Source organism: Dinoponera quadriceps, unplaced genomic scaffold, assembly GCF_001313825.1.
Source record: "Dinoponera quadriceps isolate SergipeBrazil2010 unplaced genomic scaffold, ASM131382v1 scaffold5977, whole genome shotgun sequence".
Taxonomy (NCBI): domain Eukaryota; kingdom Metazoa; phylum Arthropoda; class Insecta; order Hymenoptera; family Formicidae; genus Dinoponera; species Dinoponera quadriceps.
In genome coordinates this window covers 93,586-117,539 of record NW_014559899.1, presented here as the reverse complement: position 1 = coordinate 117,539, position 23,954 = coordinate 93,586, and the positions used below count along the sequence as shown (strand labels likewise).

Sequence of the window (23,954 nt, the reverse complement as noted above, 5' to 3'; positions counted from 1 at the left end):
CCGGATCTCTCGCCGACCGATTTTCATTTTTTCAAGCATTTAGAGCTGTTTTTAAGAGGCAAACACCATGAAAATGAAGACAGTCTAAAAAACTCGATATCAGAGTTTATTAATTCTAAAGACCAAAATTTTTTTAAGACAGGCATCTACGCTTTAAAATCTCGTTGGGAGAAGTGTATTGAAGCGAATGGAGCATACTTTGATTGAATAAACAGCTTTTGAAGAAAGATATACAGTTTTATACAATCACTTAAGAATCCGACATTTCATATGCACCAACCTAATATATATCTCTATCATCTAATGTAAGATAGTTCAGTGTTATATAATTCTAATGTAGATACCTAGTGAACAGAATGTCCAAAATGGATGTATAAGACAATTTTAATATACTTTTAAGATTTCTGCTCACTAGGTATTTTTATTGTTTGATGATATAATTTGTTTTTGTTATTGTAAAATATTTTTTTATGCAATTGGGCAAGTAATTTTTATACAAATATTGATTGTATTCTTTTTACATATTCTTTTTGGTTGTTTAGTCAACATTCTCAAGATCATCATTAGTTTGCTTATGTATTTTATTGTGTAGTTCTTGTTTTTATTCCTTTTAGTACCATTGAAAATAAATTTAATGAAAACTTACGGTGAAAGAAAATATTTTCTCGTGCTTCTATTTCAAATTGTTTTATATTTCTAGTCCTCGATAACATTATTGCTGAAAAGTTATGTTTTAAAATAGCTAAAGAACTTCTGTTAGTAAGACAGAATAGAATATTCCACAATTGCATTATATATTCCTTTAAAAAAAGTTTTTAACCGTTTACAACAATAATGTATAGTACATATACAAGAATAATATATACTATATTCGATTGTAGAAATATTGTGTTGCCTTGATAGAAATATTATGCTGAACATTTTACCGAAATTCTCAACTAACTCTATTTCGTTATTATTCTGTCAATGTATGCAATTTTTAGTTACATTCAGTAAATTAAAAAAATATACTTCAACTTTCCTTATATTCGAATACTATAAATTCAACAAACAGCGAGATGAAAATGTCTGAAAAACTACTGAAATATATAATAATAAATATTAAAAAAAAAATTATAATTTTCATTATGAAATTCGATGTAATGTGAATATGATGGAAATTAAAGTATAATTCTGAAAAGTAATAAAAAAATTTTTGAAATATTAGATATCGTGAAATTTAATGAATTTAACTGAAAATTGCGTATATTGACGAAATTGGGTGAATTGAGAGAGTATTTCAGCAAGATATTTCCATCAGGAGACACATTTATAAGTAATAATAACTTTTTAAATAGGTGCAACTGCTCTCGGCTGGCGATGGGAACTGCAAGGCACAATTTACAGTAAGCGATGAGCATGTAAATGTGATGGGTACTTTACATGGTGGTTTTACCAGTACAGTCATAGACTGTGTGTCTGGCTACGCATTAGCATCCGTGGGTACTGGTGCTCTTGGAGTTTCAGTAGACTTACACGTCACGTAAGGATCTCACTTGATTTTCTCTATTAGCTTCCTTTATTCGAGTCAATTATGTACCGTTAAAATATCTATGCTGCTTCATTGATATTATTTTTTCACATAATCTTTCTTGACAAATGGAATATTTTTGTTTCCTACGAATAAGTACATATATACAACGTGCGATTATTATATATGTACATTGATGAGAAACTGAAAATTAGGCATGACATAATATCGTAATTTAAGGCTCCCTCCCGAGTAGCCGCTATGAGTGTCCTTGTTTAATGACGTCAGAAACGTGAAAACGCATGTCAGGATTTTTTGCGTTATACTTTCAAATAAAATGATATATCCACAAAATGACATTTATGATCGATTCAGTAAACTTGATTAATTTGATACGGAACCTTCTTTTCTCCAACTTCTTTTCTCACGATTTCGTCAATGTTAATTTTGCAATTACTTGCTGATTGTTCCAGTGAAAGAAAAGTGCGTCCGATTTTATAAGTTTGCTGAATCGATCACAAATGTCATTTTGTGGATACATCTTTTTATTTGAAAGTACGTAAAAACTATAATTCATATATATCTTTTTCTTCCATTGGCGCTACAGCCTCTTAGAGGCCTACCTCTCTCTTACGTATGTATGTGGTGCGCACGTAGATTATACACATGCATATGAGACCTACAGTTTAAACGCTGAATGGCAATTGGAGAGAAGTTTCTTTATGGCGTGAATAATACTCTTGGTGGTTTGCCAAGGCCACCGAAGAGGAGTTACGAGCGAATAAAAATTTACTGGTTCTGCCGGGAACTCTAAAGCACGGCGAGCCGGTGCGTTGTCCACGCCACGCTCGCGTTCTTTATATATATATATATATATAACGCAAAAAATGTTGATATGCGTTTTCTCGCACCAAACGTCATTGAACAAGAACAGTCACAACGACTGCTCTGGAGCCTTAATCATCTTTATTAATAAAAAATATAAATGCTTACAAAACGATTAATGGCACAGGTTCATGAAGACAGCATCTATTGGTGAAGTAGTGACTATTGACGCTTCGACTAAACGTGTCGGCAAAAAATTAGCTTTCCTTACGGTGGAACTCACGAAAAACGAGGGTAAGGATATCGTTGCGCTTGGCCAACATACCAAATATTTCATTTAATGAAATAACAATTTATTTCATATGTATTATACATAAATTAAATATATTAATTATGTACACGTAAAGAAAATGATATAAAATATTTATGTATTTTAACGTGTATCTTTACTACAGACTCGCCGTAGAAATTAATAATAAGAACTTGCGTAAGCTTCGCTGCAACACGCATGATTCCGCATGTCGAGTTGTGAGCGGTTGCAACTTGGTAACAACTGAGCTATTTCTAGGGAAAATGAAACGTTTAGCTGCTTCACATTATTCTTGCGGGAGTTGCTATTTATAAACGCACGAAAGGAACATAAGGTATTGCAGGGAGGACAAGAAAGCGAGCGAGGGCGGCCGGCGGGACAATTCAAACACGGCACGTAATTCGCTCCTCTATCGTCGTATTTTAACGTCTTCTAGTAATCGTCCACCGTGCGCACCAAGTCTTCGAGTTACCCTCTCAGCCTCTTAGTTTCCCGATCGCTTTCCTCGAACATCCTGCTCCATTTTCTCGTCGCGAGAAGCCAACGAATCCATCATGTTTCTCACGCCGTTCGCGGGAACCAGCTACTTCTCGGCCGCTCTGCACACTCGGAGGATGGCGGTGCCGCTGCCCTGGCAGTTGTCGCATGCTCAAGTCCACACGAGGAATCTCGTCGCAGCCGACGTAGGCATTACTGCCCGTCGGCAACACGTCAGGTTGCGCGCGAGCGAGGCCTGCTGGATTAGCGCGAACTGCTCGGCTCGGAACACGCTAGAGTTTTCGTACCAGGACCCGTCTCGGATGGCGCTGGAACTGCTCCAGTAGCAGGCATCGGAACAATGAGCCCCCTCCGCCCCCGGAAACTGATCCTCCAGAATACCGTTCGACTTGGACGTTCATATTGCACGGATAAAGTGTGCATGGCCAACAGGCCGACCTGCTTGTCCGCACGGATGTCGCCGGCCACGAAGCAGTTGATCGAGCTTTCCAGCGTGTTCCTGGAGCGCAGGTCGCGCGTCAGCTCGTCGTCGTAGCCGTGGACCTGCGACGCGCCCAGGCAGCTGGTGAATTGGTCAAGCTGCCCCAGGGGATACATAGGAATATTATATGATCAGTTTGAGAACATTTATAAAATATTATGTCAAAATGTTGATAAAATCTACATAAAATCAATATTTCAACAGATTGATTTAATGTTTCTTGCTTACCTAATGGCCCGTAGCGCGGCCGTAATTGTTCATGGCTAAGTACTGTTGTATAATTTCTTGTCTTTGTCCTCATTCGGCTGTGTGAAGCGACGAAAGAAACTCCTTAACAGTTACTTCATTTAGGTTGGCATCTTTAACCCGTTGCGGTCCGCGCTGTATTCGCAATTTCGTCCCAGCCGGTCCGCACAGATTTCGCCAATCGCTCATCCGCTTGGTACCGTTTACTTTGGAAAACATTTATGAGCTTACTAACGCAACGTACTTATGAATAAGTGAATGTATAAAATAAAAGTTTAAGATTTTGTAAACATTATTTTTTATTGTTCACAGCTTATAATTTACCATGGTATGATAGCGTTTAAAACATTCTCCGACATGCAATCCCGGTTTTCTGTCGCAGGTTTCGCATATATATGTAGTCTCTTTTCTGCCACCAGGAATATTTCGGTTTGAACATACTGTGCAATCTTTGTGTTTACGCTGCGGATGCAGTGTAATTATATGTAAGGTTCCATCCAATCGCTGTTCCTTGTCGTTGGATGATGGTCGTCCTGTTTTTGTTGTGACACGCAAGTCCCCAACAAGTCCAAGCAAAAGTTCTTCTTTAAATTGTTTGTGGGAAATCTTCTTCTTGTTGACTTTGTGACAGTCACTGTCACTACTTTCAAATTCATTGTCACGCACCGTTCTACGTCGTCTTTTCTGTCTAGCCATAATCTTTCGAAAAAAAAATTCTCTTATGGCAATTTCGACTTTGAAAATACTTTTTAACTACACTACAAATTCCAACTGTACGCCACGGTGGGTTTGAAACTACTAAAACTAAGCTCTTGCTTTCAAGAGGCATGGCGTATTCGGGATATGCTACACCGCAGCTTTTATCTTATCTCTTTTAGTGTACGATGAAGACTCTGTCAACATCGGACGCGTTGGAACGAAACGCGGTGTCGAATGACGCTCGACATAAGACCGCAACGGGTTAATGATATTTAAATAAACGCACATTATTGATAAATCCCCAGTGACTTATTCTAATGTAATTAAAGGTGACCAGCTCTCATTCACTCTACCTAATATTTTACCTTCACACATTCTCCAGCACTTTCAGACATTAATCCTCGTTGTTGTAAATGCTTCACCATGCTTCGTAGATAAGTGATACGCTTCAGCAAGTCCCGCTTTTGGCGATGGAGTGCATTAATTTTCTTCCGTTGTTTGGCATCGTTCTGCTTCACAAGTGCAATTACCCGTTTAGCTTTCTTGGGAGTTGCGACGTCAGAAACACAAATTTCCGAAACAAAGCGTGGTTCTGCAACTCTACGTTTTTTTGGGGTGCATACACATTCTTCTTCTAGACCTGAAATTAAAATGAGCATATTTATACATTATGTAGACGTGAATTTTTTTTTTCAATTTCCTTAATCTGCAACAAAGAAAAACAAACATCGATGTTTGTGTACAATTTTAGAAATTTCAAATTTTAATTTACGGTAATCGTAATTTTATTAATATTACAACTGTTGCAAATACCTCCAGCATCATCATCAGGAATTTCATCGTCGTTCTTATTTTCTCCTGGTGATACATATAATTTATTCTCATTATTCTTTGGCTCTGTGGTTTCCTTCAACAATGTAGATGGTTGATGACACTTCGTTTTTACATTTACAATTGTAGCAGGCTCGTTGTTCATATCATCACTGATCGTCTCTCTTTCAGGCGATATATCCTCCGAATCCTCGATGAATATGTCCAGACATTGGACAACTTTATCGTTGATGTGCACCATTTTTCGGGCATTTATCACCGAAGGCACTGCTCCTGGAAGTAGCCAGTTTCCAACATACTTTCCCAGTGCTATTTTTTGTCTGTAGTTTTCATCCTTGAAGTGGCATGAACAAATGTACACCTTCGAGACATCATCAGTTTCGGACAAGTTACAGGCATTCAACCATTTTGAGCGAAGCTGTTGTTCCCTTGGAAATCTGAAAATAACCGACCGAATTTTATTTTCTATGAAGATTGAAATTCCACTCGAAGAAATTCGGAGAGCAACAAGTCATAAGTCACAAGTCAGTAGATATTAATCGTTCGTACAACTGATTCTTTACCTATGTAAACTGATATTTTCAGTAGCGTTAGCCTTTCTCTCACATAAATAACATCTCCGGGTGCTCATGGTTGTATCATTCGGTAAATATAACCTGCCACCGTTATCGTTTCAACAGCCATTAGAGGTCTGTTCGTTTTCGCTGCACCGCTGAACTACTGTAATAAGTTGAAGTGAGAAAACATATACTTGTCTCGGTTCAACTTATTGCACCAGTTCAGCGAAAACACACCTATTATCTCACGTGTGCTAAAATATATTCTATTTCTCTATTGGCGGAGCGATCAATCCAACGGATGCGCATTACGTTCACAATACACTCAGAAAGAGAGGAAAATACGTATTACCGCACTGTAGCTCTCTGAGCAACAAGACTTCCCGCACATAATTAACTGCATACAGTTGCGACAGCTGTCGGTTTCATTAATGTCAACGGTCATCGATTACGTGACTGTCAGCCACGTTGTATGTGTAGGGGCGCTGAATTTAAACGACACCAAGAAACTTAATGAGACGTAGTACTATTTATTATTCATTATTAAAGGACTTGAGTGTTTCATATATCACATGCAAAGAATTTATTGAATATCACAATAATTAGAATTGCTTATTTACAAGCTCTTAAGGTCTATAAATATTAATATTATTATGTGCATGTGATAACTTTTTACGCAACCTTAACATACCTTTCACTATCCTTCGGAAATCGAGAAGAACTTACCTCATTTATTCTTCATCCACAAATATTTTTGCATGTAACAAACGTACATAAAATAACATATAGTTAAACTGTGTTACTTTGGGACGTTGATATGCTATCAGAATTACTAGGAATTATATGGAGTAAAACAATAAAAGATTATGCTTATTTTCCCAAATAGAAAGTTCTTTAGTGTTGGGATTCGGCGAGTTGAAGATGTACCACACTCGAGTTACATGAACAAAAACGTACTTTTATTTGTTGGCACTGCGCGTATACAATTATAAGAATCAGAAAAGGGGGGTGGGTTAAACATGAACCCGTGTGCATGCGACCAAGCAGTAGACTAAAGGGGAGAGAATAAAAAAAAAGGGATTTGCTAGACCTCCATCTAGCGACAAACATTGTCACTCCAGTGCTAGTCACCGGCTGAGCACAAGCACGCGTAGATATACCATTCTGAAATTTAGGAAAACTATTTCTTACACTTTCCTTAAATAAGAGTTATTAAGTATATAATTTTATTTTATTAATATTGAAATTTAACTCACCTTGCTCCAATTTTTTCAATTTTTTTTCAACCGTTTCAACTATTATCAGAGTTTAAAATTGCACTCATTTCATTCCACAAATATATGGAATCTTTCAAGGTAAACGAAGATGTTAACTTTCCTTTTAATATTAATGTTATTCCAAATGCTTATTCATATATTCTATTAATAGTACTCAAAGCTTAATTGTAATGTTTATATCTTCTCTTTTTGCATGAAAGCTATCTATCAACAATACAGAACATTCACATAAACAAAGTGATTAGTACGTATTATCATAGTACGTATTATCATTCGCATAAACAAAGTGATTAGTACGTATTATCATAGTAAAATTTCACAACAGTAACTTTACCGTAAAAACGAGATGAAAACATCGAAAATATTAAATTTATATTTTTAGATATCATACAATATGATATATCTCAGATTTTAGAAAATATTTATTTACAAGTTTAAGGAAGAAATATTGTGTTAAAAATAACAAATAACATTTTTCTATAAATTACCTACATATTACAAATTGCAATAACACATCTTTTGTTGAGACAACAAAAATTTCGTGCGTATTGATGAGAAAATTATATAAATTTATGTAATAAGAACATATATTTTCCCTTGAGTGCGTTTAGAACCATCTGGCAGACAATCGGAAAAAACGGTTGCAAAATTATTGGGTCCTGCTGAACAACAGCCAGTGTTTATTGTATTACACCTTTGAAAACGACTTTTGTAAAACTGTCAGTCATAATACTATCAGTACATAGTAAAATATTTAAAACCTCTGTTGCAATAACGAAAATGAGTGAATTAGTCGAATATAATAGCATATTTATCGATGTTTTAAGTACGCAACTAACATTTTTATCTTAGGTAGACGTAATGTGACTTACTTTTACTGATACTTATTTATATTACTCAAGGTAAAAAAGCATTGCATTAGAATAGCAAACAGTTAGAAGAACGAATGTTTCCAGTGAATATGTTATCTTGTTAAACGTACCTTTAATTGTGAACATTGAAATCTATTATGTCTCGTGTTACAAACATTGGAAGGCAATTGTATCAGAAAGTAATAACAACTAAAAATTTTGGACAGTGCATGAAAAATGTGAGTGTCACCTATATAGTACTTCAATTTTTCATCAGTTATTTTTTCACTCATCAGATATCACATACAGTAAGCAAGAAACATTAAATCATTCTTTTGAAACATCGATTCTATGCGAACTTTATAAACATTTTGACATAATATTTTCTAAATGTCTTTAAACTGTTATAATATAATGTTGATAATATAAAATTCCTAAATATTAAAATTATATTATATAAATATTATTTTCAATGTTTCGGTCAAATATTGTTAACGATAACGTTCTATACAACATTAAGAACTACATATTTGAAGATGTTTAGTCTTATAAAATACCATTGTAATAATGTTGTGTTAATGATTTTTTGCTTACTGGGTAGTCCCGGGAAAAAAATCATATACACGGTAACCCATTTTAATCGACAAACGGAGATATCTCCGAAACTACGCAACCTACGAAAAAAATGTTCGGATAAAAGTTGTCGAGGACAGTGAGGGTCATCTACTTGTGCTAATAATCTTGATCTTGAGGTCAGTTTTCAAAGTCATTTCAAGGTCAAGGTCACTTTTTTAAATGGAACCCCCTATTTTTAATGTCGGATTCAGAAAGAGCGGGAAATTTTACATCCAGATATGTATCAAAGTATAAGGTTAACGTGACCTCCATAGGTCAAATGAAGGTCAAGAAACCACCCCTACCCCAAGCAGGCTAAACCACCTAACTCTGGGAACAGCGAGTTTAATCGTTTCTTTTTCTTTAAAATAAATTGAATTTCAATCCACAAGTAGATTCACAGTAAGTGTCCAAAACCGACGCATGAAATATCTTTAAATTATCTTTAAGAATTCTAAAAATTATCTTATGTTTTTGAACATTTTGTCACTGGATATTTTCACCGTTTGATGATATAATTTAAGTTCCTGCTATTGTAAGTTATTTGTCATGCATTGGGATATATGTAAGCTATTTTTATATTTATATTGATTGTACTCTTCTTTTTATATATTTATATTCTTTTTGATTGTTTGGTTAATATTTTCAAGATTATCGTTAGTTTGCTTATATAATTTTATTGTGTTTAGTTCTTGTTTTTATCTATTTTAATACTGTTAAAAATAAATTTAATGAAAATTTATAGTGAATAAATATATTTTTTTGTGCTATTATTAACATTTATTCCCATTTCTAACCCTCGATAATTTTGTTTATGAAAAATTATGTTTAGAATAGGTAAAGAAGTTGTATTAAGAAGGCAGATTTAGCAGAATATCTTACGATTGCATTATATATTCCTTTAGAAAAACTTTTAACTTTTTACAACAATAACGTATAGCATATATTTCACAAGAATAATATATATTATATTTGATTATAAAGATATTGTGTTGTATACTTACACATAAATAATAACTTTAAACAGGTGCAATTGCTCTCTATCGGCGATGGAAAATGCAAGGCACAGTTTACGGTAACTCAGGAGATTATGAATTTTATGGGTACTTTACATGGTGGTTTTGCTACTACAGTCGTAGACTGTGTGTCTGCATATGCAGTAACAACTACAGGCACTTATGATTCTTACGGAGTTTCAATAAACTTGCATATGTCGTAAGTATCTCACTTGATTTTCTTTATTAGCTTTTTTTATTCCATTATATTCGATTCAGTTATATACAGTTAGAAAATTTATGCTATTTCATACATTAATGTTATTTCTTCACATAACTTTTGTTGACATAAGGAATATTTTTGTTTCTTATAAATAAGTATATATATAGCATGTGATTATGATATATTGGTCAGAGCCTAGAAGTTGGAGATGACACAATATCGTAACTTAATTATCTTTATTAACATTCATGTTCGCTACCAGGGTCTGAGAAGAAAATCTCGCACCACAGCCCAGGGTGTTTTTTGTTAGAATATGTCTCCAATTGACATGGGTCTATTTAGGATATATTTATAAAATAAAAATATAATTATCTCTAGACCAAGGACATTCTATTTGATTGTTTTTTAGCTCCACAATACTGTTCATTTCCAAATTTATTACGATCAATACGTTATCATAAACTGATAAAGAACACGCACCGCACATTTGCGGTGGGCTTAGATACAAGAATAGAGACGCTGCATATATGCGGCGGTGGTAGCGCGCATGTTAATAAAAAATATGTGTATAAATGTTTATAATATAAAACGATTAATGGCACAGGTTTTTGAAGGCTGCATTTCCCGGTGAATTGGTGACTGTCGACGCTTCGACTATACAAACCGGTAAAAAATTAGCTTTCCTTAAGGTGGAACTCACGAAAAACGAGGGTAAAGACGTCATTGCGCGCGGTCAGCAAGTTATGTATTTCAAAAAAATTAATTAACAATTTGTTTCATATATTGATATAAATTAAATATGTCAATTGTATGGGTAATAAAAAGTATGGTATAGAATATTTATGTATTTCAATGTGTATTTTCACACTACATAGTCGCTGTAAAAAATGAATAATAAGAACTTACGTAAGTTGCGCTGCGACACGTAAGACTTCGCGTGTAGATTCGTAAGCGGTTTTGCAATCCGGTAATAACCGAGCTGTTTCTAAGGAAAATGAAACATTCATCCGCTTCCAGTGTTCGCCTCACATGATTTCAGATTCATCTGGATGAAGATGAGATGAAGATCCAAAAAAATATTAACGGCATTCGAAAGAGCATTGTTTGTATCTATTTGTACTTCTTTCGTTTATACCTCAAAAGGTTCGGAAATACAGCATTTTTCACTTCTGACATACCCCGTTTATAGCAAAATTGGTTAATTTGTGAGATATCGAAAAACTGCCAGCGGCATTCGAAGGAGCATCATTTATATCTGCTTGTACTTCTTTCGCTTTCGTTTGTATCTCAAAGGGTTCAGAGATACCGCCATCCATACATCTATTAATTTCAAATCTTTTTTAGCCCCACCTAGGCCCGATTAAGCTAACGTTATTTTGACTTTAAGCAAGACCTAAATAAATATATCTGTCTTTATTTACTTAGAAAGGAGGATAATGATAAACACATTTTTAATATAAGTAACACATGTCACTTGTAATATTTGCACCACTTTTTTTGCATGAAAGCTATCCACCTGCAATACAGAACATTTATAGAAAAAAAAATATGATTCATACGTATTATCATAGTAAAATTCGCTGCGCTAACTTTGCCGAAAAAACGAGACACAAAAATTGGGAACGTTAAATTTATACTTTCAGCAATCATACAATATGATATACCTCAAATTTGAGAAAATATTTATTTGTAAGTATAAGGAAGAAATACTGTGTTGAAAATAACAAATAACATTTTCCTATAAATTTCTAACCTACATATTACAAATCGCAATAACACATTTTTTATAGAAACAAAAATGATTTCGTGCGTATTAATAGGGAAATTATATAAATGTACATAAATTTAAATAATAAAAACAAATATTTTTACTTGAGTTTTATTATAATACTATTGATTACTATAAAATTATAATTAAGTACAACACCTTTTAAGAGCGCGAGCGTGGCTAGACAGCGCACCAGTCTATTTTATGCTTAGAAGTCCCGGGTTCGATTCTCGGCAGGGCTAGACAATTTTTCATACGCTCGTAGCTCCTCTTCGTCTAGCAAACCCCAAGAGTATTCATGCCAAGAAAACCTCTCTCCAAAATTTGCCGTTCGGAACCGGCGTTTAAACTGTAAGTTCCATATGCATGTGTATAATTTGCGAGCGCACCACATGTATATGTGTGAGAGAGAGGTAGGCCTAGGCCCGACATGGGGGGCTGGAGCCCCATTGGATTGTATATAACACCTTTTAAATCAATGTATGTCATATAATGTTTCTGACTGATATTTGTAGAAAGTACGTACCCAAACAGCATACAATATCTCGATGGACATTCTGTAAACGTGAATATCTTTAGGACATCGGGACGTCCTCACGATATCCTCAGGCCGTCCCTAGGAGATCTATGCTGTCTCGGTATAATTTTTCGTCGTTGTAAATGATAATCGGCAAAAAAAAGCGTACACATTTCCAATATTACATATTAATGTTCAAGAAACGTAGCCGCTTTTTCACTTTTCATCTATGCACGTACATATACATCAACGTTGCGAATAAGTTCAAGATCGAGCCTCAGTGCTTCCTCCAGTTGGCGTTTTCAATTTGCTGTCGCGATTGGGGCAGCATTCCAATATTCGCTACAATATTGCAATCTATAGTGTACATAATGTGAACTACTCAGTAAGTAAGAAATCATTAACACAACGTTAATACAAAATGATAATTTATAACATGTAACGTTTTCAAATATGTAGTTCTTAATGTTGTATACAACGTCATTGTTAACAATATTTGACCAAAATATTAAAAATAATATTTATGCAATGATTTTAATGTTTAGAAATATTATATTATTAAATAATAGTTTAAGAATATTTATAAATAAAATATTATGTCAGAATGTTGATAAAATCCACGTAAAATCAATGTTTCAAAAGATTGATCTGATGTTTCTTACTTACTGGATATAAATTGCGGTATTGCAAAGTTTATTGCACGTTGTCTCAGTCGATTCGAGTCAGCAAATCAAAAACTCCAATAGATCGCAGTGTTGCAAAAATTATAGCGTTCAGAAAGAACTTATTAGATATACAACTCATGCGTAAATAATGCTGCAAAATCTCACTTTTCAGTGTTACAGTTCTTTCGGCACAAAGACAAAAAAAGATTGTGCTAAATTGACTATATAATTCGGACATATAATGATGATGCATTGAAGGTAGTCATTTTATTCAACATATTTTGCTTACATTCAGCGTATTTTTAGTTTGTTGGAAAACGTGCTGACTTGTGAATAAACATGTTGAGGCGCTGAATGTCTTTAAGACTATCCGGCAATTATAAAATGGTTGCAAAACTGTTGAGTCCTGCTGAACGCAGCCAGTGTTTGCGTTATGCTGAAGACAACCTTGGAATGTGAGGCAATGGCAGTATAATTCTGTTTTTTTAATGCCTTTTGTTCTGTTGTAACAGCGAGAATGACTTCGTTTCTTTGTTATTGCACAATTATCGGTGTTTTACATATGCAATTAACATTTTTATCTCAGTTAAATTTAGCCTGGCATATTTTACTTAAAGTTTATAATGATAAAAATATTATTTCACGCACTTCTATTTTGAATTTTTTTTCATTTCTAATTCCCCGATAATTTTGTTGGTGAAAAATTACGTTTAAAATGGCAAAGAACTTATGTTGAAAAGAGGGATTCAGCAGGATATCCTACAGTTGCATTATATATTTCTTTAAAAAGGCTTCTAATTTTTTACAACAATAACATATAGTATATATTTCACAAAAATAATATATACTATATTTGATTGTAAATATATTGTGTTGTACATTCACATATAAATAATAACTTTTTAAACAGGTGCAATAACTCTCAATCGGCGATAGAAAATGCAAGGCACAGTTTACGGTAACTCAAGAAAATATAAATATTATAGTTTACATGGTAGTTTACATGGTGGTTTTACTGGTACAGTCGTAAACTGTATATCTGCATGTATAGCGACAACTGTAGGTACTGGTTCTATTGGAACTGCAGTAAACTTGCATATGACGTAAGGATCTCACTTGATTTTCTTTATTAGCTTCTTTTATTCCGTTATACTGGGATCAGTTATGTACAGTTAGAATATCTATGCTGCTTCATACATTGATATTATTTTTTTCACATAACCTTCCTTGACAAATGGAATATTTCTGTTTCCTACGAATAAGTACATATACATCGTGTGATTATGATATATTGGTCAGAGACTAGAAATTGGACATGACACAATATCGTAACTTAATCATCTTTATTAATAAAAAATATGTGTATAAATGCTTATAATGTAAAACGATTAATGGCACAGGTTTTTGAAGGCTGCATTTCCCGGTGAAGTGGTGACTGTCGACGCTTCGACTATACATGTCAATAAGAAATTAGCTTTCATCATGGTGGAACTCACGAAGAATGAGGATAAAGACGTCGTTGCGCGCGGTCAGCGAACCATATATTTTCAAGGATGAGTTAACAACATTGTTTCACATACTGACGTAAATTAAATATGCCAATTATATATAGTAATAAAAAGAATGGTATAGAATATTCATGTATTTCCATGTGTATTTTCACATTACGGAGTCGCCGTGAAAAAATTAATAATTAAAACTTAACGTAAGCTTCGCCGCATGATTCCGCGTGTCGAGTCGCGGTATCGCAACCCGGCAATAATAACCGTGCTGCTACTAAAGAAAATGAAACGTTCAGCCACTTCACATTATTCCCGCGGGAATGTCTATTTACAGTTAATAATAAATGCACGAAAAGAAACGTAAGACATTGCAGGGAGGACGAGGAGAAGCGTGCGAGGGACTACCTACGCGACAATTCAAACGTGACACGCACGATTCGCTCCTCTACTGTTGCGTTCTAACGTCTTCCAGCAATAACGACCTCAATTCGTTCACCGTGCGCGTCAAATCCTCGACTTGCCCCCTCAGCCTCTTAGTTTCCCGATTATTTTCCTCGAACATCCCGCGCAAGTACTCCATCTTCTCGTCGCGTTCCATCGTCTTCCTCGCGTCGTTTGCGGGAGCGAGATACTTCTCGGCCGCTCTGCGCACTCGGAGGACGGCGGTGCCGCTGTCCTGGCAGTTGTCGCAGCAGTCCGCCCACATGCTCAAGTCCACACGTGGAATCTCGTCGCAGCCGACGTAGGCATTGCCATCGGTCGGCAGCAGGAACACGTCAGGTTGCACGCGAGCGATGTCGTCGCCGTTGTCGCAGAGGATCCGAGCGAGCGAGGCCTGCTGGATTTGCGCGAGCTGCTCCGCACGGAACACGCTGGGGTTCTCGTACCAGAACCGGTCGCCGTCCCGGGTGCGCTGGAACTGCTCCAGTAGCAGGCATCGGAACAGCGGTCCCACTTTTGCACCCGGAAGCTGATCTTCCAGAATTCCGCCGACCCAGACGTCTACGTTGCCCGGATGGCCGTAGAGTTCGCGCAGCTTCTGCCGCACCTTGCCGTTGCCGATCTCACCGGAGAGGTCTTCGAAGGTCTCCACGTGCGACATGTTGCAGTAACGCCGCCACTCCAGGTAGCCGGGTATACCGTGCTCCCTCGCCCGTTGGATGTTCATAGCTGCCAGGTCGAGGGCGACCGCGTGGGCGGTGCGGAACAGTTGCTCGGTGAGCTCCACGTTGAGATTCTGCTCGGGCAGCTTGAGCTTAGCGGCGGTAGCGAACATGCCCCTGATCAACGGGTCGACACCTCCTTCCTCGACGAGGCGCCACGGGGCGAAGAAGGCGTCTCGCAAATTCAGGCCGCCCTGAGGGATCGGCTGGAAGGAAGCGTTCAGCCGTTCGAGACGCGGCTGGATAAGCGAATGGCCAAAGCGCAAGGCGGCGGTGGCGAAGATGTTGGATATGCTGGCGTCGAGGTTGGGATTGTAGCCACGGTAAGGCGGCAGCGATTCGTCCACCTCGAATATCCGCGGCAGCCAGTGTCGGTAAGTGATGTGCTGCATCTCGGCGCCCACCACTCGTCTCGCCTCCTGATAGAGCTTCTCGCCGTTCCAGTGGGGATTCATGTCGCGCAGCGCGCGAGCGATCCGATTGTGCTCGCGCAGCCATATAGTGTGCATGGCCAACAGGCCGACCTGCTCGTTCGCGCGGATGTCGCCGGCCACGAAGCAGTTGATCGAGCTCTCCAGCGGGTTCCTGCGACAGTCCACGAACTGGCCGGACATGTAGGGCAGCAGGGGCTTGTGCCCGGGGATCGTGGCGCCTTCCCGAAGCAGCCCGCGATCGGTGCTCAAGTCGCGCAAGTCGCGCGCCAGTTCGTCGTCGTAGCCGTAGACCTGCGACGCGTCTAGGTAGCTGGTCAGTTGGTTCAGCTGCTCGCGGGGTGTCAGCCCGCCCCAGAGGATACTCGTCGCGCCGGAGCCGCACACGGCGCTCGTTCTCACGAAGTCGATGCATCGCCTGTTGCTGATGCGAGGATCACCCGCCGGCACCTCCATCGGGAAGCACGGCGCGGCGTTGTCGCAGGACTTCTTGCAGTCGATCCCGTCCCAAGATTCGCTCGACACCGACGGCAACGCGTGGTCCAGATCGTGGTCCAGGAACTGGCCCCACTGCATCACCATGTGGGTGATCCGGTTGTCCGACGTGATCTCGTGGGTGGAGATCAGCGTGGTCGATACGAGGCGCGCCGCCGGCTTCGGGTAACCGAAGTATCGCCGGCTCTTCTCCCAACCGATTGGCGTCGAGAAGCCGTTCTCGTAAACGGGCTGCAACACCCTCCGGAATCCCGTGTGCGACGAGCCCCAAGTGGGGTGGCGCAGGTTGTTGCAGCTACCGTCTATCGTCCGGTATTTGTTGTGAAAGCACATGTTGCTGCAGTTCTGCAGGCGTCGGTGGGCGCTGCATCCGGACATCCTCTCGATATCCTTCACCTGAAACGCGACGGTTTTAGTTTGCCGAAGAGAGGCGCCGAACCAGGTAGCACAGGAATGTTCGATGAATCGATAATTCCTTATGAATATTTGTACATTCACAGAATGTGCTAAAAACAATGTTATATGAATAGATAAAAAGTGATATAAATTCAAGAATTATATTCTTATTTATAAGCAAGAATGTATATAATCTTGTATAAAGATCAAACTTATTCTACGAACGTATTTATTTCTTAAGAATCACTAAAAAATGAATTCTTCTATTGGATACTGAAAACATTGTGAAACTCATATATATATATATACATACAAGATTTACTTTTCATTTAAATCAATGCATTACACATGCGCAGTAAATGAACTTGCAAATATTCTAAGAACTTTCCCAGAGAGCATTAAGATGTCATAAGACAACAAGACGTCTGAAAAACGTTTTTAAGACGTCTTTATAAATATATATCGTGTGAGTACTTTTCTATTATGAATATACGAATTTCCGCCTACAATATTCCACGCGTATTCAAAGAATATCCGACTGGGCGAGGTCGGTCAGTTTGTCATCGTGGCCTCACCTGCTCGGACGACAATATCTCTTCATAGTTAAATTCGCCGGTCACGTTCGCCACAGCGCCGGCGTTCACCAAACGTCGGATATTGACGAGGGTCCTTTCGAAGATCTCCGCGGGCCTGGCGGCAGCGCGGCTGATCGCGTTCGGAAATCGTCCCGCGCGAAACGGGTCGACCCGTGCGTTACCCGAACGGTCTTTGCTGAAGAGGGCCGACAGCGTTTTGTTGATGGCACGGTCGATCTCCTCGGTGGCGTCCTGGAATGCGCGTATGACGAGCGCGTCCGTCGCGCCGGGTTGCCGTACGCGCACCAGAGCATGGCCCGTTGCGCGGCCGTGACTGTTCACGGCCGAACACTCGTACCTGTGAAAAGAAGAACAAGGTGAACCAGAATTACGATAAGAGGGAACTCCCGTCGAAATCAACTTATATTCATACCGTAAAGTGACGTTGCATCTCTGACGGGAATATTTCGCCGAAATACTCTCTCAATTGACCCCATTTCATTAATATACGCAGTTTTCAGTTTAATCCAGTGAATTTCACGATATCTAATATTTCAACAATTTTTTTTTCAAATTATACTTTAATTTGCATCATATTTCGCAACGTCACATTGAATTTTATGATGAAAACTATGATTTATTTGGAAACATTTATTATTACATATTTCAGTAATTTTTCAATAACTTTCACCAAGTTCATAGTATATATCAATACTCGAATATAAGGAAAATTAAAGTATACTGCTAAAATTTACCGAATTTAACGGAAAACTGCGTACATTGACGGAATGAAATGGGGTCAATTGAGAGAGGATTTCAGTAAAATTTCCAGCGTAATATTTCTATCGGAGATTTCAGGCTTTTGAATTATGCGCACTGCAATTTACGCTTCCAACGATAAACACACTGGTAGATGATAGATTCGTTCCTCCTTAGATCTATTAAAACAAGTCCAAAACATGTTTATCCTGTTCTATCTAAAGAAATTATTACACAAAGCTGTTATCAGCCTAGTATTGGAGATTAGAATTGCGAATTATAAATCAGAATTTCATGAAGCATGTAATTTTGATCTTGGCTCGTGTTATCTCGATTAATCAGACACCAATTTTCAATAATCTAATTTGCTTTTTTACATGAACATTTTTCTGATTATATTAGGTTAGAACAGGGTAAGCATCTTTTAGACTTGCTTCATTCATAGATTTAAGTAGAAACGAATCATTGTCGACAGGTGTATATATACGCGTAGCCAAGGGAGATAGTAGACCACCTGGCCACCCCAAAATTTTGGCAAGAAGAAAAATTAAATTATAAAAATAAAGAAATGTAACCGATACATTATAATCTATATTCTACAAAAAAACTACAACACATAAAAACTAATGACAAAGTATTAGTGATGCTTTATGAAAATGAATGTAATAAAAATTTCTCAATTTCACCACCAGATGTTCCTCGGCCTTCAATTTTCAAGAAATACATTCTCCTATCGGATGCGAAGTGGATTGCGAAACTCGTTGAAAGAAAAGTGTTGCAACTTTCATTATGCCGACGCGGAAAAATGGTGCTCGTGAAATGGAGGGAGGTAGAAGAATAATATTGAGAAAGTTTACCGAATATTCACGAAGACTGGCTTTAATATAAGTATGCTAATAAATTTTGCGTGGAAATAAATTTTTCCCCTTCCTGACTTGTAAAATCGTATAGCTGCGCCTATGGCGTGTATGTCCTTCCAGTGATTAATCTATTTCTCCGACAATAAGTTTATTGAAAATTCCGCACGATCCGTAAGAAGCATAAATATAACAAAAAAACTCGGGAAACATTTCTCGTTATCGCGAGATGAGAATTTTACGAAAAAGCGGGGAGGGGGAAAAAGAACGCGTCGCTTTTCGCTCGTCGCCCGACCGAGGAAGACTCGCGATTATCGTCACCTCCTCACCTGCCGGTGTCCGTCGAGCTCACGTTGTAAATATAGAGGCTCCCGCCGCGCGAGATCTTGATTCTGCCGGCCTCGAGCGCGCTACCGTCCTTCTTCCACTGCATCACCGGTTTCGGCTTGCCCTCGGCCCGGCAGGGCACCTCCACCACGGCGCCCGGTTCCGCGTCTATGTCCCGCGGCTCGTACGTCAGCCGGGGCGCGCTCGAGTCCTCGGCGAGGACCTGCAGGTCCGCACTGGTCTCCGCGAAGCCGTTGGAGTTTTGCGCGCGGCACACGTATCTCGCCGTGTCCGTTTCTTTGGCCGCGTAGATGCGCAGCACGCTGCCGGCCTGCTCGAGCGAGAACCGCTCGCCGAGGGCGATCGGCTGGCCGTTTCGCCACCAGCGGACGCTCGGCAACGGGTTGCCGTCGACTCTGCAGGTGAAGGTGACGTCGGTGCCGGCGGTCACGGTGCGCGATTCCGGCAGCTCGGTGAATCTCAGGGACGACGATACCATGATGACCGCCCGAGCCTTCCTCGACTTGGTCGAGCCCATGCCGCTGCTGGCCACGCACTCGTACTCGCCTACGTCCTGCTCGGTCACGTCGGTGATCACCAGAGTGCCGTCTCCGCGGATCACGTATCGCTCGCCGTCCTCGCCCACCTCGTTCGAGTCCCGCATCCACTTGATCTTCGGCCTCGGCTCGCCCGTCACCCGGCAGGTGAACGCAATCGTGTCGCCAACTCGCACTCTCGCGTCCGTCGGCCCCTGCATGATGCGCGGCTTCGCTGCCGGACCGAGAGGAATATCAAGGTCAGTTTTCCGCCTTCTCGCTTACTTACGAAATTGATCGTAAAATATTTTGTCACACGACGGCCGGTAAATTTATCGCTACAGTTATCTTTTTCTTTTAATTACAACGACAAAATTACAATAAGTAAGGTTTTTAAGCAACATCCTTTGCGCACGATAGACGTGTCTACGCCGTTCTTCTTCATAGGTGATCACAAAGAAGACGACGAGAAAGCGCTCGAGAGATTGAAGATCGGTCTTCCAGTTCGCACATAGTAAGGGTTATTTGCCACGATCGTTCTTTTCTTCATGCGAAAGACCCCGGCAAATCCTCGCAAAGTGGATGATAGCATACTTTCGGCATCGAGCTGTCACTCCGCCGACTTGACGAGAGAAAGAGATCTCGCTCTGGGATTAGTCGGCGGCAGTCAATTGAATGGGAGTCTCGATTTAACCTTCCGGTAAAGGATCACGCGATGGATATGCGGATCATCCTAGCGACAGGCGTCGTCACGCGAGATGAAGCGGCGACCGTGATGTCAACGACCGTGACGACGTGATCGGCGTTAAGCCGTCCTTGCGCCAGCGATGTGATCAATATGACACGAGGCGTTCCGAGGATCCGACTCACCGAAAGAATTCATCACACACCGCTTAAACTGCGAACGTATAAGGATCACGCGCGGAGATAGAGGTTACTCGTAAATTCTAACTCCGTTCTAAGCTCGGACTCTCGCAGTTTCTCGCTTCTTGCCAGTGAATCACGCGGTAAATACTTTTTAGCATCGTGGTTATTCTTACGGCTCTGGAATGATCGCTATGACTGTCCTTGCTTAATGACGTCAGAAGTGAGGAAACGCTATGCCGTGAAAGATTGCATGTCGTGATAATTTTATAGTTATTTATCGATCGTTAGTGTAAAAGAGAAAAGTTTTCCGAATATTTTACAAATGTGCTGAATTGATCATATATGTGTAATTGATCATTTTGTGTGTATATCTGTTTATTCGGACGTATACTGCAAGAATTCTGCACGGAGAAAAAGTTCGGCTGTATTAATCAGAGAAGGGACAACGAAATGCATTTTGATTGAAGGAAACAGAATTTCTAGTTACAAGAATCATATTTGGATCATAAGAACCAGAAATTCTGTTTCCTCCAACCAGGACGCATCTTATTGTTCCCTTTCTGATCAATGCAACCAGATTTTCTCCATGTGCTTTTTTTTCTCCCTTTTTTTTTTTACCACGTTAATTTTACGGCCGCGGCGAGGACACAGGAACCTCAATTTCCAGAAAGGACTATTATAATAAACGCCCCTTTCCGTCAATAAGACGTCATTATTACAATTAATGAAAATATGCATTGGAAAGCTGCATAATTTCTACCAGTAGCGGTCTGGTTTATCTCACTCAACTGCAATGAAAGTCCTCGATCGACATCGTCGTCAGTGAACGGCCCTTCATATCTTGAGGGGCTTGGCAGATCGCCGCCATCTCCGAGTGCTTGTCCCGCATCCGTTCGACCAGCCAGGCCATGTTGCAGTCGCAGACGAGCGCGTTGCTGTCGAGACGCAGCCGTGTCATCGGGCCGACGTTGAGGAACGCGTCGGCCGGCAGCTGGTGCAGCCGGTTATTGTGAAGGAAGAGCCGCTCCAACGCCGGCAAATCGTTGAACGTGCCTGGTTGAATCTCCCGCAGATGATTGTGATGCAGATAGAGCTGCTCGAGCCGCGGCAACCCGGCGAAAGCGCCCGGCGCTATGCGGACGATGCGATTTTTGTACAAGTAGAGCACACGCAGATTCGGGGCGCCGTCGAAGGCGGCCGCCGGTAGCTGTCGGATACGGTTGTCATTCAGCAACAGGGTGTCTAGCTGGCCGAGCCCGTAGAACGTTCCCGGGCGCACTTCCGTGATGTGGTTGAATCGGAGATCCCTGAAAGCAATATCCGCCGTATCGTGAGTGCAGAGTTTCTGAGAAGTCCCCAATAAGGCTGCGTTTGAAAAACCTATTCTCGACGGATAGCATTTAATTGACCAGTCAGGGGGCACAAAGAGCAAAGATTTCGTTATCATGATTGGTTAATTGAATGCTACGCTCTGCTCTTCGAACGCAACCTTAGAGAAATGTTAGCGGTATGCCGGCAGATTGGCAGCAGATTCGACCAGAACACATAAGAGATTCTTAACCATTTTATCTGCACTAAGTTCGTGTTCCGTCTTGATAGAGCCTGCTGATCATAACTTCCCGGTAAACACTAACTAACGGTAATATAATGTCAATGTGTGAATTTCCTACTCAACAATGTAAATGCGATATAACGCCTGTGTTGTGTAATTATGTGTTACGTCAACGATTATAACATTGGTCTTATGTTACTGTTAGTTAATGTTCAATGGGTTGACAGTAAGTCGACAGCAGAAACTGAGCAGGATTTGCAGTGTATTCCATTTAAATATATTTTACGTTACGTCTTACTAGTTTATAAGCACTGAATGTTGCGATGAAGTTGCGACGGTGGCTGAATTGGTGTCCCGCCTAGTTAGCGGGAGTCTAGGTTTGATTCTTAGTTGAGGCAGCATGTTTTGCAATGCTTAGTATAATTAATCTTAATCGTACACACTGAGGTCATTATGGACCCCAGCCGACTCATGTTTTCGTCGTGTTTCTCTTTACATCTTCAATAAAATAAAATATTTAGGCGAACGTTCGTGATCATTCCTTTATATAATCTTATTCTACAGGCTTCAAAGTATATTCACGATATTTTGCAGATTTTTATTAGCATTTTTACAAACTTGAAATAAACGAGGACGTAAATGACCGCAGTGTGTCAGATTAAGGTGCTAAAAGAATGTGTGCACGATCAGGATTAAAGAAAAAAAAAATTAATTTCCTAGGTTGGGTTAATTGGATAATTACAAGTAACTGGGAATGAAACGGATAGGCTTGATATTTCAAGATTCTTTGCGTACGTAGACCGGAGGATAATCCGGAAATATTGCAATACACTTTCAAACATTATATCCTCCCAAAAATACATGTTAATATTGAAAATATTAATATCTAAGAGTACTAAAAAATCCCCGTGCTTTGCGCCGGAGCTGATAAATTCTTCCTCAAACACATTTAAATGGTAACGGAACGACAAGCTCTGCTGGCTTTCTGCTGTCAATCTGTCGTCGTATTCTGTCAGCAGATCCTGTTGTATCTCTACCAATAAGTCGATAAAATTTACAGCAGATACCGCGCAAAATCTGTCTCTGCAGATTTGGCTATCTAGGAGTCAGTTGTTCCACCCTCGGGTAAATTTATCTATAAGTATTTAAAGAACGTTCCCATGCGGAAATAAACTACAGAAATACGAAAAAAAGTTACTGGTAGTTACTATTAAAGAACACTATTGAAGAACAACAATATGCCGGTAATTTTTTTCATATTCTTGTAGTTTATTTCCGTACGGGAACGGGTTGTTCTTCAGATATTTATCTGTCAGATAATTTACCCGAAGGTGGAACAACCTTCGGTCCCTCCTAACACTGTCAGGCGCGCTTGACCCGTTTGTGCCGTGCGAGAAGATCGCGTACGTCACCTCGACGGGATCGAAAGCTGATCGAGCACAGCTTACTTACTTCACTGAACGTTGTTAACGTAAAAATGAAAAAGAGAAAAAATACGATTCAATAAATCCAAGCGAACGTGCTTCTTCGAAGCACCGTTATCGCACAACGTGTGTGGGATTAACGGCCCGTCGAGTAAGACGAGTGATCATAGGCAAATGCTAATTAATGGGATGTCGGTGTTCA

The 23,954-nt window shown here is 39.6% G+C and overlaps 3 protein-coding genes and 1 pseudogene across 7 annotated transcripts in view; 2 read left to right on the top strand and 2 right to left on the bottom strand.

Moving 5' to 3' along the window:
- The window catches only part of LOC106750524 (acyl-coenzyme A thioesterase 13-like), a 4,930-nt gene extending 2,196 nt beyond the window's left edge, over nt 1-2,734 (top strand). For all 3 annotated transcript variants that reach the window (XM_014630932.1, XM_014630933.1, XM_014630931.1), the window contains 2 exons: nt 1,338-1,522; nt 2,523-2,734. In XM_014630932.1, coding sequence (XP_014486418.1) covers nt 1,338-1,522; nt 2,523-2,676 — 339 coding nt within the window. In that variant the 3' untranslated portion in view covers nt 2,677-2,734. The remainder of the gene's footprint in view (nt 1-1,337; nt 1,523-2,522) is intronic.
- A 27-nt stretch (nt 2,735-2,761) lies between these two features.
- LOC106750523 lies at nt 2,762-7,007 on the bottom strand. 3 transcript variants are annotated; one of them, XM_014630928.1, is made up of 8 exons: nt 6,684-7,006; nt 6,195-6,442; nt 5,964-6,120; nt 5,383-5,837; nt 4,935-5,209; nt 4,195-4,569; nt 3,853-4,076; nt 2,762-3,722 (listed from the first exon to the last, which is right to left on the bottom strand). In XM_014630928.1, the coding sequence occupies exons 3-7, from the start codon at nt 6,029-6,031 to the stop codon at nt 4,074-4,076; spliced, it is 1,176 nt and encodes a 391-aa protein (XP_014486414.1). In that variant the 5' UTR covers nt 6,032-6,120; nt 6,195-6,442; nt 6,684-7,006; the 3' UTR covers nt 2,762-3,722; nt 3,853-4,073. The 3 variants fall into 3 exon arrangements, with proteins under 3 accessions (XP_014486414.1, XP_014486413.1, XP_014486415.1); XM_014630927.1 differs by having other exon boundaries at nt 5,964-6,442; XM_014630929.1 differs by lacking the exons at nt 2,762-3,722; nt 3,853-4,076 and having other exon boundaries at nt 4,300-4,403; nt 5,964-6,442; nt 6,684-7,007.
- Nucleotides 7,008-9,790: 2,783 nt separating this feature from the next.
- Nucleotides 9,791-14,640, top strand: LOC106750518 (annotated as a pseudogene).
- The window catches only part of LOC106750520 (peroxidasin homolog), a 17,842-nt gene continuing 8,082 nt past the window's right edge, over nt 14,195-23,954 (bottom strand). The window contains exons 2-5 of the mRNA XM_014630923.1: nt 21,566-22,083; nt 19,376-20,144; nt 17,431-17,788; nt 14,195-16,855 (exon numbers count right to left, since the gene is read on the bottom strand). Of these exons, the coding sequence (XP_014486409.1) occupies nt 14,816-16,855; nt 17,431-17,788; nt 19,376-20,144; nt 21,566-22,083 (3,685 nt within the window). The 3' untranslated portion in view covers nt 14,195-14,815. The remainder of the gene's footprint in view (nt 16,856-17,430; nt 17,789-19,375; nt 20,145-21,565; nt 22,084-23,954) is intronic.

Bases quoted from the DNA above. Each gene is read 5' to 3' on its own strand.
- LOC106750523 (XM_014630927.1), bottom strand. From the start codon at position 6,031: ATGAGCACCCGGAGATGTTATTTATGTGAGAGAAAGGCTAACGCTACT. The intron at 5,838-5,963 runs GTAAAGAATCAG...GGTTATTTTCAG, and splicing joins GAAAATATCAGTTTACATAG to ATTTCCAAGGGAACAACAGC. The intron at 4,570-4,934 runs GTAAAATATTAG...TTTTTTCGAAAG, and splicing joins GTGCTGGAGAATGTGTGAAG to ATTATGGCTAGACAGAAAAG.